This window comes from Molothrus aeneus, chromosome Z (genome assembly GCF_037042795.1).
Source record: "Molothrus aeneus isolate 106 chromosome Z, BPBGC_Maene_1.0, whole genome shotgun sequence".
Classification (NCBI taxonomy): Eukaryota; Metazoa; Chordata; class Aves; order Passeriformes; family Icteridae; genus Molothrus; species Molothrus aeneus.
In genome coordinates, this window is record NC_089680.1 from 13,271,872 (window position 1) to 13,290,097 (window position 18,226).

The window sequence follows — 18,226 nt, forward strand, 5'->3', positions numbered from 1 at the left end:
GTACTGTGAAATCCAGTGCAGAAATCACCTTTCACCTGGCCAACTCTTATGCTTTGGTAATAGTGTTTGTAAGTATTCCTACTGCTTCTTTTAGAAGACATTATCCCCCAAATCTTTAACTAAAAAGATGGAGTGCTTCTTTGATACTGTAAGTTCCTGATAGTTCAGTGTTTTAGGAAACATAAATAAGTCTATGGCTACAGAGGGTGCTAGACATAGATTCTTATGGGCTTTCACACAAAGTAAAATGTATAGAAAGTGACAAAGTGACAATGAGGACTGGAGTGGGCTGTAGAAGTTTGCATGGCAGCATTTAGCTATATGTGAAAGGAAGGTGCCCTAAAGGTCTGTTTGTCTTTCACTCTGCAATAAATGATAATGTTACTGAGCTTTTCTCTCAAAATCTCTGAAGTACTAACTAAGAGTCACATCTTCTTCCCATTTGCAAATAGGAGGAATAGATTTTTTCTTTGGTTTTAGAATTTCCACTAATAATTGCATTAGTAGTGTGGGATGCATTTTATTTGAGTGATACTGGTCAGGAGGCTGGAAAATTGGAGACAAATGTTTAATATGTGGCTGAGAAATACATTGACCTTGAGAGCTGTTTTGCAGGTACAGCATAGACTAATCAGATGTTGTTCTATAGGGAATAGCAGGAGTAGTCTGCTTTTGTTAAGGTTTTCAGTAATTCTGAGCTGAGACTCCCTACGTAGGTACAATTTCTCTTATGTATGGGCATACATACATACTTTGAAAGAAAGAAATTTCTAACAGGCATGCCCATTATTTGTGCCAGTTTATCCCATTATGTAACATGAGTCTAGAAATACTGTGAAATTAAAGACTTATTTGAGGACCAGTAAATAAAAAGTTTTATTACTATTTTGATATTAATGTAGATTATGCACCTGTGATATCATTTCAGAACACTAATGCTAGCTAAGAAGTATTTTCATAAACAGAATTGCTACCTTTTCTTAAGAATGTGGGTAAACAAGGCAACTTTTTTTAATAATTTGGGTTGAATGTGTTTACACCTTAATATTTTCCAAGGTATATGGCAATTAAAAAGTAAAATCCACAGTAGAATGCAACCACCCAAACAATTGTATATGTATCTGTGGGTATCTGTGTGTATTTAGAAAAACAGATTCTAGATGTTTTTATGTGTAAATGTGCACAAACAAATTAAAGATTCTACTACATGTAGGGTTAGGCTTCAGAGAGCCAGAAAGTTCAGAGTCCAAGGGATGCTGGGGCTGGAAAAGTCATGCCTAGGAGATCACAGCAAGGTACCAACATTGTTGCCTCCACACGATTCTAATATGGGACACCCATGGAGGTGGGGACTTCAGCCTCTGCACCAAGCTTCCTTTATGGTTAGGGCTCAGAGAGCCAGAAAGCCTAAAGCTAAATGTATAAAAAGGTATGTTTATTGTAATTTATAAGATATAGTTATAGGCATTTTAGAGATTGTATTTTCATGTTTGTTATGTGTTAGCTATAAAATAAAATAAATACAATTTATAATGTTATGTATATTTTATTTATTGCTTATACAAATTAAAAGTAATTATAAAAGGGCAAGAGGAAAAGTTGGAGGATGAGTTCATGTACACTGCAGTCCAAGAAAGTGGAAACAAAGTTTTGAGTTCATTCTCTTCATCAGGTGAATGTTTTCAGTGCAACAAACTAAGGAGAAATATGCAAATCAAATACATATTGAGGACATTACAATGTGAATTAAAAAGATGGTTTCTCTCTATGTTTGAAAAGTAACTTTTTTTTTAATATTGGTGTGAAATTTTATCTGTTTAGGAGGTAAAAGATAAAAGTACTCTGATGTTGCGTTACTACATGAAAGTCTGCTTCTGCCATGTCTTTTTGTTGAGAGGAAGATGGTCATGTTTACCCTGAACAGTCAGAAGGGCAGGCCAGTGTAGTGAGGTATTTGGTGAATGGAAGGAGGAAAGGGTTTGCAGTGGCTAGTCTGCGGTGGTGGATGGCTGGTTTAGATTGAGAGCAGTGCTTATTTTAATCATCAATGTCTCCAGTCCCCTCCTCTGCTAAGAGCTGGTGGAAACAGATGACATAAGATGTGAGTATGCAAATGTTTGTCTATGTCCATGAAAAAGCAAAATGCTGTGTAATGGATGAGGAGAATGAATGTGAGCTAGAATTATTGAAATGGTGTTGTTTGAAAGGACAATTACATTTCTCCTGTATATTCTAAGAGAATATACAGTAGAAGAGAAAAATTAGGATGTTGCCACGTCTCATCTGTGGCTTGTAACCTGTGCTGTTCAGTTTGTGTGCAGCAAAGATTTTAAAGGGAAGAGTAGAGACTTCTTAGAAATGAATGTGAGTGGGGGATAGGAATACTAATTAGGAATTGCTTGTTATCTTTATGTTCATAGATCTTAACTGTAATTGGAATGTGCTAATTTATTGTAGTTGCAGTGTCCATCTATACATACTTTTTTTCTTTCCGCTAAACTCCTTGACAAAAGTATTTTAATTGAGCTTGTGTCCTCAGCAGCTAAACTGTTTGATGATATTTTGCACACTTAGCTCAAAAATTTGACTTTAATGAAAAAAGCTAAGTACATGCTTACACACTTTTAATTCTGCTTTCTTTGAAGAAAATGAATTTTATGTTGCCTGCTCTGCCTTAAAGCTGTTAAAATGTTCTGTGTTCAGGTCCCAAACAGAAGAAATACCAGGTAGTCCTGAAAGACCTGAAGTCTTTCCCTCTAAAGCATTTGATGTCAAATAAAGCTTTTCTTATTTATTCTTCCATAACTGACAGGCAGGCTGCACCCATTTCTCCCCTGATTTATTCTGCTGCCTAATTAAAACAAAACCTAATATATCTCCCCTGCTAAAACCCCAAACCAAAACGAAACACAACACCAGCCAACAGCTCTGCGCTCCAAAATGAATGCAAAACTCTTGATTCTAGATACACTATACATTAGGGATTTGGGGCCTTTTGACAACTACTGCAGGAGCAGAGTGAAGGCTGCATGAGCATATGTCCTGCTTTTTGATTGTTGGAGGTATTTTTGAGCTCTTTTGGAAAGGTATAAGATACTGCTGGACAACTGCAGCACAGGGCATGTTTTCCCTATAGCATCAGCTAGTCTAGGTTGGGATTGGGACTCTTGTGGGTTCTAGTTTAGGTATATATCCCATCCTGCTTTTGCTGACTTAGTTTTCATCTGGATCTGAATGAGGCTTTTGTCTGTTTTTTTAGCTGCTTCTGCTAGCACAAGAAACAGGACTGTTTGGATGGGAGAGGACTGCACAGTAGCAGCTGCTGGCTTGCAGTGTGGTGGATTAGCACCCTTAGTGTAAAATTATGTCTTTCATTTTTTATTTTCCACACAGACAGTAATATGGTACAGAGATGCCCACTAATGTTGTGAGGATGTCATTTTCTTTCTTGGGCTATGGTTGTGGTTCCACTCTAAGATTAACCTGAATTCAGGTACTACTTTGAAAATTAATGTGACCTCAATATTCCTCCATGGTTAGGTGTAGAATATGTGGTTTAGTAGTTGTTGTTACCTTTTCTTGAGCATTTGACAGTTTTTCTCCAGTGTATCCTTCTCACGTATTTGTTACTTTGCTAAATATTTTTATGCTATTATTCTTGAAACAGCACTGTTGAAGACTTGAGAATGTAAATTGAGGCAATCTATATAAAATTTTTATGTAATTCATATTCAGTTACATAAACTGTAGAGGAGTATTTTCATATTTAACAGATTGAATAGAACAGTATTGATTAAAATTTGGCAGGGATGTCATGTTAGTATCTCATCTCCTGGTTATAGTGAAAAATCTTTAATACACAGACATATCTGGTCTGTGTTTCTTTATATCTTATTCCCTTTCTGATTTCATAATTGTGGGCCTCGCATTTAAAGATTCTGAGATAATACCAGTTTTAAGTGTCTCAGAAAGATGACATGTACTAGTATACATGGTTTTTAATACAGTTGTTATCAAGTGTTTATTAATGCATAATGTATTTTCTAGGGGAATCCCTTCTCAAGCAGTATTTCTTTTCTCCTGATCAGGAAAAAGAAGAGTTGATTGAAGAATGGCAACCAGAGCCTCTTGTACCTCCTGTGCCAAAAGATCACCCAGCTCTCAATTACAACATTGTTTCAGGGTAAATGTAACCAAAATAAATTCTGTTTACTTATTTTGACTCAAATACTTGATATTTGTATTCAGCAGTATATTGCTCATTAAGCATCTCCATATCCTTAAAACCTTTAATAAATGAATTGCACTTTGAGAGAGCAGGACTGAATTTGCCTCTGAAGAGGTCTTGGTTTTGTAACATTATCAAGAGTATTTACTAAGAAAATCTTTCTTACTTTAAATGTTGTCTTTGGTTTGGTTTTGGGTTTTTTTTTCAATATTGGGGGTAGGAGAAGGAATGTTGTATCTTTGCCTTCATTGTGGTTCTCTATTCTTTGGTATTAATTTGTTTCATATTTCCTGAAAACATAGACTTAGACCTGCAAAGGATACTACTGGATACTACTTTTTTTGCATCATCACTAATCACTTTAAAGAAACTCCGTGTATAGCCACTTGGCACTTTTCTTTGGTTTAACCCCAGCCAACAGCAAAACCCCATGCAGCCACTCACTCCCTCATCAGTGGGACTGGGTAGAGAATTTGAAGGGTCATGAATTGAGATGAAGAGTTTGATAGGGAAAGCAAAAGCTATGCAAACAAGCAAAGCTAAACAAGGAATTCATCCAGTGCTTCCCATGGGCAGGCAGGTGTTGATCTCCAGGTCAGCAGGGGGGGCCCCATCACATATAACAGTTACTTGGGAACACAAATGACATCACTCCAAACGTGCCCTCCTTCCTCCTTCTTTCTCCCACTTTATATACTGAGCATGTCATGTGGATGGACCCTTTGGTCAGTTTGGGTCACCTGTCCTGGCTGTGTCTCCTCCCAAACTCCCATACACCTCTAACTTCCTTGCTAGCATGGCAGTATGAAAAGTAGAATAGGCCTTGGCTCTGTGTGTAAGCCCTACTCAGCAATAACAAAGTCATCTCTATATTATCAACCCTGTGTTCAGCACAAATGCAAAACACAGCCCCATACCAGCAGTCATTGTTAAGAAAATTGACTCTACCCCAAGCCCAGCACACACTTAATGAAAAGCTGTTTTTCTTTGGACAATCAGAATTGGAAATGCTGTATGGTAAAGCTGTTTTGTGAGGAAATTTATGGCTCAGTGTTGTTTCTTGTGTTACAAGGCTTTTAAAATGTTTGATGACTTAAGCAAGAGTCACATTATTTCAGAAATTGCTTTGAAGCTTCTTTTTACAATCTTCAGATTTGCACATCACTAGCTTTTACTTAGTAATCATTCATAATATCCTTCTATTTTCACTAATGATTTGAAATAATTTAGTGTCATAGTGAGGTACATTTTGATGGTTTCACTACCACAGAAAAGTGCCACGGAAAAGTGATGTCTGTTTTAATTAACTGTGATGTGAACAATTCTTCTGTTATTTTTCAGAATTCTGAAACAAGCTGTACTGTAGAGCTAAAGGAAGTGTTGACTGTTTAAAAAAATAGAACAAATATATCTTTTAGAGTTATTCAGAAAATGTTTAAATTATTAGAACTTTCTAGTGCTTATGGCTAGGAAATTTATTGTGACAGAATGTTAATGTGTTGTGACTATTAAACTCAACAGTGGCTGTGGGGAAAACTTGACATTTGTCTTGTAATATTTAAGCTGCCAATTGACTACTTCCCCACAAGTTGCTCAACAGCTGTAGACTGTAGCTTTGACTGTAAACTTAAAACATATTTCAGAGTTAATACAGGAAGAAAAATGATCCAGATTTCATCTCAAGATGATCAAGAGCATTTCCTCTTTTTTTACCAGTATTTTAGAGAGACCCTATCTATTGAGATAGTCTTCTTTCAATTCTTTTCATGTCTTAATGTCTGTAATGAGTGGTGATTTACAAAAATCCTAATCATAAACCAGTTTATATTTGAAGAAGCCTTTAAAGGTTATCTCATTTCTACTGTTGCCATTTGGACACCTTCCACTAGACCACGTTGCTCCGAGCCCCAACCTGCCTGGTGTTGAACACTTTCAGGGATGGAGCATCCACAGCTTCTCTGGGCAGCCTGTTCTAGTGCCTCACAACTCTCATTATCTTTATAATACTGTATGTTTATGGTAATATTTGGGGATTATAAAAGCTCATAAGCACTACAGAGAAATGAAGTATTTCAGTAAAAATTTTGACTTGCTGTATATGTGAGGCAGATTTTCTCCTCCCTCAGCAGGCTGTGCATTTTGTACCCTGCGTTCATATTCTCCTTTCTGCATAGTCAAGTAACGTTACCAAATGAAGAGGAAAGCCAAAACCTCAGACATGTCCTAATCAAAAAAGTGATCCATCTTGAACCAGTGATGAAGAAGGTACCCACAACAGCTTTCAGCAGTTCAGAAATTAGTTACTCCTTGTGGTAGCCTTTCTCAGAACTAATCCATGCGAAATAGCTTAGTTGTATGAGATCTCACTCAGAAAATGTAAATCTGTTTTGTAGAACAATACATCTGAAAAAATTTCATGATAATTCTTCTTCTGCTTTAAAGTAAAAGTCACATCATCAGTACCTTCATAACTTTGTTTTCTTCTGTGACTGATTTTTTTCAATATATAAAACACTTAAGTGAGAGGCCCAAGAATAGTGGACATGCTCTCAGTCCTTAAAAGACAATTTCTAGAGGAGTAGCTTGCATGTTCTTTGAATATAGCTTGAAATGATATTTTAATTTACTGTTTAAGCTGGATCATTCAGTATATCATAACTGTTGTTCCTAACTATGATACCTAATGCGCTATTACACTAGGGGAAGATAAAAAATTATGCAAAGATAAAAAATTAAATGGTTCAGGGTTTTCCTTTTCCAAAGACTTACTCTTGTTGTAAGGCAGGGTTTATGATGTGGTCAATATCAATGCTTTATATATTATTATATATTATATAAATTATTCACTGAAATACCCTTTTCCATTTATGTTTTTGTTATTGTTTCTTTAGAAGTTGGGGTAAAATTCTGATAGAAAGGGGTTGCCAAGTTTTCATGAGGGCTACAGCTTTATAACAGCCAAGTTATTGGTGAACATTGGTGTGTTTTCTAGGTTTGAGAGATGGAGCTGTGAGGGAAATTGCTGTAAATTTACCAGATTTGATAGTATGCTGGGAATATACTGAATCTCATGTTAGTGACAAAATGTATATATATGTACAGGTCTGCTCTGGTGAACATCTGTGAAATGAAGTAATTATTTCACTCATTAGGACATCGAGACTTTGGTACAGCTCATTGATGAGCTAGACAGAGGAACAGATCCAGGTATATTTTTAATGGCAGTCAGTTCCCTAAGACAGTTTGCTGCACATTTCTATAATGCTACTACTGTGCAGAAGATGCACTGCTGTAATGCAGGACAGCTCCTTTGTGGGGACAGGTTCAGCATTCAAAAGATGAATGTGCACTGTGTGAGTAGAAAGCTTTGTAAAGCTGTGTAGTAAACTTTTGCAATTGTTTAGTTGAAGCAATATGTGCTGAATTTTGTCAAGTGAACAGGTATAACCCAAGATCGTGGAGTTTTTAAAAGCGAAGTTCAGGCAGTTCAGAGTTTTTCTTAACTTGCAGTGAATAGCTTGGACTTAAGTTATTTGCTCTGCACACCAAATGTACCCATTGAAATATTGTCAGCCACCAGATTTGGAACAGCTGTGCACAGGCATTTGAGATTGGAGCAGCCCTGTTTAATTTTGCTGAAGAAAATTGCCCAATGCTAGTTTTCCACACAGGAAAAGCATGTGGAAATTACTGTGTCTGAGGAATAGCATAGAATCTCATCTGTTATGTTTGACAGCAGGTATAGAAATGGGCAGACATAGGGTTTTGTATTTGGCTTAGATTTGAGACTTCTTAACGCTCCAAATGATTAATGAAAATTTTTTAACTTATTGTATTGATGTGTATAATTGCCAGAACAGGTTTGCTTATAGAACACAGTACACAGATATGATGCTTTTATTTAAAGGGATTAATATTTTACTTATTCCAATTTTTTGTTTGTTTTTGTTTACCTAAATCACAATTTTTTTAGGGCAGAAATTTTTTGCCCTTTACTTCATGTATATTATACTCCTGTTCATTTGCTAGTTCATTTGCTAGTAGTGTGTGTTTTCAGACTTTCTCTGTTTCCTGATTACATTAGTTACTCAAATCATTCTAGATTAAACTGAATTTGAAACTTGAGATGATAGGTAATACAATAGTTTCACCCACTTACAGCTACTGCCTATATTTCAATAGCCATATCAGTAGAAGATAGGTATTCTGGGGTTGCTTTATGACAAAAACATTGATTTTGAATTAATTTTTCATTTGGAAGTAAGAGCAATGATATATCCTTTTCATTTTTAGTACTTCTTGAAAATAGATATCACTTTGCTTTTAGAAGAGAAGTTTTATGTATCTCTTCAGGGGTCATCTTTCTATGAATTAAGTTTTCAACAAGGAATCATTAAATATATCAAGAACCTATTTACAGTTTCTTTATTAAATTACAGGAATATAGGTTTTGTTAAGTATATTTGTGTCTTGACATTGAACTTAAATACTGTTTGGCAGCTGCAACAGAAGTCCTAGAAAGAGGGAATCTTGAAAAACCTGTGTGCCTTCTATTGTTGAAAACAGAACTCCTCTATTAACTGTTTATGAAAATGACTACTCTTCATTCATAACAATAGGTCTGTAATTTTTTTTTTTCAGTCCTCCCACCCATATAATCACTGTTAATGGCAAGGAATGTATAAACTTTGCATCATTTAACTTCCTTGGACTTTTGAATAATGAAAAAGTTAAGGTGAGTTCTTCCTTCCAGTTATTCTATTTGTGTGATTATTCCTCTTTTACTTTGTATGTTATTTCTAGATAAAGAGTACTGAAAGCTTGAACTTCATCAATAACATATAATGCTATAGCAGGAAGTAAGATTATAAATCTCATAATGTTGTTCTAGTCAAGTTTTGTTTTTACTGAAGTTTAATCCGGTGTACTTACTGAGCACCTAGATGATTATCAAGTTAGATTAGTATTTAATGTCCTTAAATATTAGAATGAGTGGTGCTTAAACAGTCATCTAAAGTAGTTTTGAGGTGAAATTAGTTACAGAATTCAGCACATTATTATACTTTCTGTGGAGCAGGTCATCTTACATGATACAAAAAGTCATCTCTGTACATTAGTGTAAAATTGTCAGTGTGAAGTGTATAGGAAAACAAATGTCGAAACATTTCACATAATTTTTTCCTATAAAAGAGTGCAGCCCAGGCTTCTCTGAAGAAATACGGTGTTGGCACTTGTGGACCCAGAGGATTCTATGGTACTTTTGGTGAGTAACTTTCTTTGATCTACCTTTAAAGATGTTCAGACTAGTTTGGTAAGCCAGCCAGAATAGTCCAATATATAAGCAAAAAGTTATTCCTGTTGCTCTGAAGAACAGTTATCCTCTAACACACATTTTACTGTAGTTGTTGAGGATTGGCAGTGTTTATTCTTTCTGGCTTTGTTTCTTATTATTTTATCTCTTTTCTTACTCTTTCTGATGCTGGTCTTTGAAAAGAATTGCAAAGTTTGTAGTGTGTTCTAGTTCTGGTAACCATAGTAGAAAGAGAAAATAAACGTATTAGAATTTATTAATTCACAGTGACTGAAGTGTAAATGTAAGCGCGAATTAAACTTTCTACGGGCACCACAAGGGGGCAGTCTGATTTCTGTGATAACTACTGTGACCACTTCTGTGACTACTAATGCTGTAGCCAGGATGAAGTTTTCCTCTACTGATAACCTGTGCAGGTGTTACTAAGAAAAGGGTTTGTTTTCGTTCTTTTTAAGAAGTTGCAAGTTCTTAAGTATTGGGTTCTGAACATAGTTCTTCACAGGCACTTATATTTTTAAATATTGCATGTAAACCAAAGAGTTAAACATTAATTGCTGCACAGTTACAGGCTAAAACCATCGAGTTTGTGAACTTTCTAGTCTCTCCCCAGAGATGACGGAATTCAGAGGGGGTCTATACTCAAATTATTTCATAGAGTTAGCTTCCTGTAGCCTTGATTTGAATTCAAGACAAGCTTGAGCTTTTCTTGATTAGTCAGACTAGTTCCAAAAGTGATTAACTAGTCGCTATGCCTAATTTGATGTGGTATAAGTCTATCTATCAGAACAGGGTTGAATCTTGATATCAATCTAAGAAATTGTTCATTAGCTTAGAACCATAATTTGTTTCTAATTAATATACTGGTGGCCCACCGATTAGTACAGAAAGAGCTTATAGGAAACTAGATTCCCTCAGTGATGACAGTTCAGCAGTGGTCTGTTGGAATTCATATAGGCCTTTCCCTTCCCTCCAAAACAGTGAAGTGCTCAAAAAACCTTGCGGAATAATAATCACCTTTTGAATCCAAGCTGATTTTAAATTTTATGAAGTCTTTCAGTTAGCTTGTTTCTAGTAATTGTTTGAAGCAAACAGGTTAAATTTGATTTTTTTTTTCTGATAAGTGAGAGATTCTTCCGGTTGTTTCCTGCCTTCTTTGGAGGGCTAATCCTAAAATGTAAACTATAGCTTTTGCTATTCATTGGCTCCTGAATTTTTTCAGTAAGTGCTCCATTTCACAAAACAAGGAATCTAATCTATGGCATTGCTACTTGACATCAGTAGAGAGGAAGTGGTATTATACTCGCCCATTTGAGGTATCATCTTTTACACAAAAAATCATGGAGGCTCCATTTTAAATGGTAGACCGACTCTTGCTTTGCTTGTTCAATCTGAAATTGTCTTCCTGTTTTCACCTAACTTAAAACATTTAGTGTGGCAGGATTATGAATCTATGAGAAGAAACATCATTGTGTCATTTTTTGCATCATTGTGTGCCTCAAACATTTCACACATTTTTTCATGTATTGGGACTTTGGTAAATGGGTCATGTTCTGTGCAACACTATACACAGTTTCCTCTTACATTCCTATGTGGAAATTAACTGATGGTTGTTTGTTGTTACTGCTCAGATTTATCCCCTCTTTGGAGCTGATATTTCATGTAAATATTAGAGATCTCTATTTGAAATGTAGATACTGTGTTGTAATTTATTTTGAATGGAGATTTGGTTCTTCATATCTATGCCACTTTGAAGGTAATGAATAGATTTAGTGAGTCCCTTGTAAGACATTTTTTATTTTGTCTAGTATCCCTGAAATATGTATCTGTGCCTTTATCCTGTAACGAGCATGAAATATTTGTATGTTTACATATACCTGCTTATTTGTGGGTATTATCTCCCTAATTCTCATTTCTTTTCTTTTTGACTTCCATGTGAGCATGCATTAAACAGGCATTTCATAACAGTTATTAACAATATTAGCTTTATTAACATTTCATAATTGCACAGAAAGCTGTTTCAGTGTTGTCTCCCTCTGTGCAAATGTACTTCAGGTGGTGTTTGCAGTTTCATTTAAGCTAGGCTAATCGAAGTGGAGTAATCAGACTAAAGCAAATCACTGCAATAAAGGAGAGTCAGATAGTATTTGGATTTTATCACAATGAAACCTTAATATTGTTTTAGCACTTTTCAACCTCATGGTTAAACAAAGCATTCATACCCATATGTAATGAGTGCATGTCATTTTGAACTTACGTGTTCTTGCCCTTGGCAAAATTTACTTAGGTTTGCAAAACTCTTTTCTGTAGCACAAACCTGAATATATTTGTTAGCTGCCCTTCCTGACAATACTTGTTTTGCCCACTGTTTTTTACCTAGACCTTGCTTAGAGTAATAGTGGTTCTTCCTGAGTAAGGCTCAGTGAGAAGGATGTGCGTTCTGATTTTGAACAGTGGTCATCTTGTCATCTCTTTCACTTAAATTGTGTAAGTGGTCACTCAGAACATTTTTCTTCATTAGGTATCAATAGCTGACCACAAAAAAACAGTAGTTCAGTTCTTATTTCCCCTGATTTTTTATTCTCTACTGATGAGGCTTCAAAAAGAAACACTTTGGACTGAATGTTGTTTATATTGCATATTTTAAGTGCTGTGTGGCCAGTGTGTTTTTTTCAAAATTTTCTTATTGGTGATCTTTGTTGGACTTTTCTTTCAATAAATCAAAGGTCATCCCACCTGTTTGGAAGCCTGATTGAAGATTGTTTATTGATTCTGAAGTCCATGTAGAACTGACACAAGAAAAAGACACAAATATTTTGGAAATGGACTATTTGCAATCTCAATCAGAAAGAAGATGAGAATTCCAGTCAGTATCCTCCCATCTGAAGTCTTAGGAGAGGAAAGGCTATTCTAGATATCCCTGAACATCTGGTATATCTAGTGTATCAAAATAATAGAGTGCAAAAGAAAAGTTCCAAATAATGAATGGTTAATTGTTTTCATTTAAAAGCAGTGGGAAAACCAATTTCTTTCTGGTCCATTTTTTAATGCCCAGGTAAACATTAGGAAAGGATTGTGAGGATTTATATTTTGCGTGTTATGGATAAAATTGTTCTTGCTGTGATTGGAGGCTGTTGTTTGAATAAATACCCTTTCCTTTAAGTAATAAATACGTCAGATGGCTGTGTCCTTTTGGGGAAAGATTATGCTAGATATGTTTAGTATGGCAAAATTGGGATTTATACAATATCCTTCGTTTCTGCACCCTTTCTGTTGGTGTCTGGTCAGAAAGAGCCAACACTGACATAACCATGCCCCACAGTCTATTGGAAGAATCTGTACATATAACTGATTGTCATGGTTTGACACTGGCACAATGCCAGTGCCCCCATGAAGATACCTTCTCCCTGGTTTCTGCTGTGAGATGTGACCAGGAATAAGCAAAGCAGGCTCCTACTTAGGGAAAAAAGAACCAGAACTTTATTAACTACTCTACAACTACAGATAAAAAGGAACACACACACAAGGAAAATGAAAACCTCACAAATGCATTTCCTCCTCCCCCCACCAAATTTCCAACACAATACATTTATTCCTCAAATCACCAACTCTCGGTCCAGCACCACCTTTTAGACAATCAATCCTCAGTTCATCAAGAGGAGAGGAGTCCTTCTTGTACCATGGGCTTCCCCTGGAAACACAGCTGAAGCCTCGTGTGTTTCTGTGTCACTCGTGGCACTGCCCGGAGTACATCTGCTGTCGTGACTTCTTCCTTTCCATGTCCAGTGCTCTCACCACTGAACACGGACCAGAGCTGCTTCTAGGGTTGTCTTTTAAGGATGCTCTGTCCCGATCCAAAAAAGGCACAGTCTCTCCTTTGGGACACCTGTCCCCACAATCTCTCCTTTGGGACACCTGTCCCCCCCATATTTTCTCACCCCCTGGGGCCGAGGGGCACCAACACTGAACCCTCTTGGTTCTGAGGCATTTCCTCCCCCTAGAATGCAGTCTCTGTGTCACAAGGAACATGGCTCTGTCCATGGCTGTACAAAAAGAGTCCAGCAAAAGCCACTCCATCATCTCTTCCCACTAGGATTCTTCTCTACTCTTCTACTATCTCTCGCTCACCCAGACCTCTCTCACACTTGCACATTTCCTTCCTCATCTTCCACTCTATCTTCCAGGAGAGGTCAATGATCTGTAAAGTTCTCATTCTCCAAAAAGGGGTTAAAAGCTCCTACAAGCGGCTGAACCCCCCCTTCTTCTCCGTCCCAGCCGTGCTGCCGGCACAGGCCCATGTTTATCAAGCTTCAAGGTTACAGTCCCAGGCAGCGGCTCTCTCTCGCCCTCTCCCTCTCTCTCTCTCTCTCTCTCTCTTTCTCTCTCTCTCTCTGTGTCTCTCAGGGAGGCTGCCTGATGGCTCCCGGTGTCTCTCTCTCTCTCTTCCACCCTTCCACCCCCGGGCTCAGGCCTACCTCTCCCGGCCACATGGCTTTTCCCCTCCCCCTGCCCAGCCAGCAGCTGGGCCAGGGGAGAGACCCGAACTCTTTCCCGCCGGAAACCCAAGAGACCCTCCCAGGGGAGAGCTCTGCTTTTAACCCCGTGTTCTCAGAGGCATGTCCATGTCCCAATGGCCAGGTTAAATGCCAATATTAAAGTCTGAATATCCATTGGCCAAAAACACAGCATCCCAAAAAACACATTTCCTGTCAAACCACCACACTGATGTTGCTTTATTTGATTTTAGTTTCAGTAAACTTCCAGTAATTGCAAAAAGGTAACACATGGCCACGAGTGGTCTTTCAAATCACACAGTAATGAACGCTATTTGCATTTTGATCTTATTTATTTCCAGTTGACAAAAGGCATAATTATCTGTCTATTGGTAGCAGAAGCAGATAGTGGCAAGAGTGTTAGACAACGAAAATAGCAGTTTGTCTGATACAGGTTATTTTGCTTTGGCAGAATACTTAATGTTGTGGTTAACTTTCTGCAGCAACAATCCAATCACCATATGGTATTACAATTTTTAGTATTTTAATTTTTGATATGCGTCACTTTGACCAAATTGGTTTGGGAAATGGTGTGTGTTTGATTGGGTCAATGTATCTTAAGAGTGAATAATCTCTGGCTTGGAGGTGTGACCTTTTCAATGGGTTAGAGTGTGTTCAGGAAATTGTTTATGACTTGTAGTCTGACAAGAGCAGTATTCTGTTATAATGATAGCTGTGTTTATGTAGGGGAAGCATCAGCTTGGAAGGACTGATGGTTTGCCAACAGGACCTCATTAATTGCTCTAAATTACATAATTTGTTTCCTGACTGTACTAACTGTGCTCTCTAGTCGCAGTCCAAGAACGCTGCATCATTTTTGATCTAGTCACAAGTAGATTTTAACAACTTTGGTGTAAGAACATTAGAGAAACATGTTGCATAAATATTTTCAGATCTGTCAAAACTTGTGATTAATAACAAGTGACTTGTCAGTTTAAGTGAAGCTGGAATGGTTGCAACCGAGTTTTGGGTAGTTACTTGTTTTAATACTATTTCTACACATAAATGTTCTGTTTGCCTCAATTAGATGATTTCTAAAAGTAATGACAGATTTTTTATATGAAAACAAGATAGCTATCTAATAGATTTTTGATTTTTCTCTCAAATAGATGTGCACTTAGAATTAGAAGAACGGCTAGCAAAATTCATGAGGACAGAGGAAGCTATTATATACTCATATGGATTTGCAACAATTGCCAGTGCTATCCCTGCATATTCAAAGAGAGGGGATATTGTGTTTGTGTAAGTATTGTTTTCTAATTGTTTTCTTCGTATTTTAATGATTGCTAAACATTTTGTTGAAAATGTAAAAATATTGCTAGTTTTGATCAAGTAGTACATTTTGTAGTACAAAGTTCAAATATTTTTTCTGTGCCAAATATTATAAATGAGTTACTGCATTCATTGTGAAAGCTCAGATGTGGGCACTCAGCTGCAAAAGAAGCATAATAACTTGTGCATTCAAATACTAACATAATTCTTATAATTAATTTTCTTCTTAAATGATACAGTTACACTTGCTTTTCTCCTGTCTACTGCTGGCTTTTCACCTTTCTTCCAGGAGAGCTGGAGGTGAAAAGCCTCTCATGTCTATTTGCAATGGAGTAGTTGGATAAATATTGTTGTATATTAAAATAACAGAAGAATAGCTATGCAAAAGCAAATAAATTATTTGGCAGGTCCAGTATCTGGTACCTAAAAATAGCTAGTCATGATTTGTGTAGGGATGATTCAATAGCTGAGAGAAACAATGTAACAGTACTCAATTTACTGCGCCAAAGAGGGTTTGGATTTAGTAAGAGTTGATGGATTTTTCATGTCCTCTGATTCTTTCAGTGCCTTAGGTCTTTAATATCCTCAGTGTTTCTATGACATGCAAATGGTTAGCTTGAACATTTTATGAAAAATATGAAGAAATACCAGTTTCAAATATAATACCTACTAATTTCTATCAATGAGTTTGATTTTTAGACAGGGATTTTCCCCATGCATTTTTCCCCTGGAAGCAGGGAGTGAGTGTCAATGTGGGGCTCAGCTGCCTGCTGTGGTTAAATTACAGCACAATGGTATTTTTGTATTTGTCTGCCAAAATCTCTCTTTGGTGCTCTCTTTTCTAAGTGCAAGGCTTGAAGCCTATTTGACCTCTTTACAGAAGTTCTTTCATAATTTAATAATGTTTTTTGATTGTCTTTTATAATCTTCTGGATCAGTGTTTTTGAGACAAATGCCCAGACTGTGCACACGCTACTCAAGGATGCCACTGTACCCTGGATTTAGTTTTCTCATGCTGTTTCAGCTTCTCGTTGACAAAAGATCTAACTGTATTTGAAAGCAGTTGAAATTACTGCATTTACAGGTTTGGTTTAGTTGCCACTTATACAAGATTAATTCACCTAAGCAGCTATGAAATTGCATACACCAGCATAGTTGGAAATTTGCTGTTCCAGCACTTAAAAATGGGGGATAGTTCTTTGGATATGGAGATGTTATTTCTCAAAGGACATTAAAATGGACATTTTGAGTATTTGGAGGACTACAGTAAATGTTACAGGCACATCTTTGCCCTTTTTTCCTAAGACCCAGAGCAAAGAAGTGAGAGATTTCTGGGATGATTACTGGGGTATTTTACATGGTCCATGTAATGCCGTGCTCAAACTGCTGTCACATACAAACAAAAGGATGAGTGTAGATTTAAAAAAAAACAAAACAAAAAAAACTGCTGGCTTGCTTTTAGTGTCTGTAATTCATATAAAATTGAGAAGCTTTGAAATGAGTTTTCAAAATGTCAGTAAAATATACAGTGCTTTAAAACATCTGGTTTTGTCTACACCTAAGTACGAATATCTGCTCAAAAGAAAGACAAGTCCTAATAGCCAGCTTTCTTTGAATAATTGCGCTGTGTTTAACAAACTTAGAAGGGTTTGCTATATTTACAGAGATGAAGCTGCCTGCTTTGCTATTCAGAAGGGATTACAAGCATCTCGTAGTAACATCAAGTTATTTAAGCATAATGATATGGCTGACCTTGAACGACTGTTGAAAGAACAAGAGACTGAAGATCAAAAGGTACCATTCCTTTGAAGAAATATTTGTACTCTTTTGTGCCACCTCCCCCACATTTTTTACTGAATCGTGTAATTGAATGGATGTAGTGTTTAAAGGCAGTTACTTGGTTGTCATAAGTCTCTATTGAGCAGTTAATGTTGCTTATTTAATTAAGATAATTTTTTTAAGAAAAGTATTTATTTATTTGCATTTGTCTTCTTAACTCTTTGAACTGAGCTCACAGGCATTAGTAGCAGGGAAATATCTTTACAGGCAGATGACTGATGTGAGATAATGTTTTTCTTTTCTTTAAAAACTATTGAAGAGGTTTTTTTGTATCTCTGAGAAATTTATGTAACTGTATTTACCTAATATGTCATGCAAGTTAACTATCACTTTGAATGCCACACTGTAAAATCAGCACAAAAATGGCTAGTCCTTTATAGAATCAATATGGTTGATTTTTTTCTCAGTCCTCCCCTATCATGCATTCAACTCTTAAGATGTTCTCTCTCATGAAAAATTTGACTCAGTTTGATGGCTTTCTTCTCATTCTAGTAGTAATGCAAAAGGATGTCCAAAAGCAATTACTAAGATCAGGATCGGAAAGTACAGATAACTTGATTAGATGAGTTTTAAAGAATTAACTGAGTAGCTATAATGATTGTATGGTTTGTTCGCAGAATGCTGGCAAGTTACAGACAATTTAAAGAATGTTGATTTTGTGTTAAGACCTAGAAAAAGTAAAGTAGATAAACTGTCCATCAGCTTTACATCACTGTAAATCACTAACAGATCTGATTAATAGCAGATTTATAGATAACATACTAGTTAATGTACCTTAATGGAAAATACATTTTGTCAGATAATCTTTACATGAGTTTTTAGATGTGGTTTTCAGACTAATTTGTCTAACACATTTGGTTTGTTAAAGCAGAGTGCTTTGAGTTAGCTACATGGTTGAAGTTTCTTACTGTAATTAGCTGAATGTGAACATATAATTGGTAGGCATGAGCTTAATACAGACCATGTGTGTCTAACTAAGACATACTGACTAGAAAAGGGTAGGTCATATCATTAGAGTTGGTAAGG

The 18,226-nt window shown here is 36.4% G+C and overlaps 1 protein-coding gene across 1 annotated transcript in view; it reads left to right on the plus strand.

Moving 5' to 3' along the window:
• The window catches only part of SPTLC1 (serine palmitoyltransferase long chain base subunit 1), a 36,188-nt gene that overhangs the window by 6,371 nt on the left and 11,591 nt on the right, over nucleotides 1-18,226 (plus strand). Inside the window, exons 3-7 of the mRNA XM_066569189.1 lie at nucleotides 4,089-4,183; nucleotides 8,870-8,963; nucleotides 9,419-9,491; nucleotides 15,199-15,331; nucleotides 17,026-17,155. Coding sequence (XP_066425286.1) covers nucleotides 4,089-4,183; nucleotides 8,870-8,963; nucleotides 9,419-9,491; nucleotides 15,199-15,331; nucleotides 17,026-17,155 — 525 coding nt within the window. The remainder of the gene's footprint in view (nucleotides 1-4,088; nucleotides 4,184-8,869; nucleotides 8,964-9,418; nucleotides 9,492-15,198; nucleotides 15,332-17,025; nucleotides 17,156-18,226) is intronic.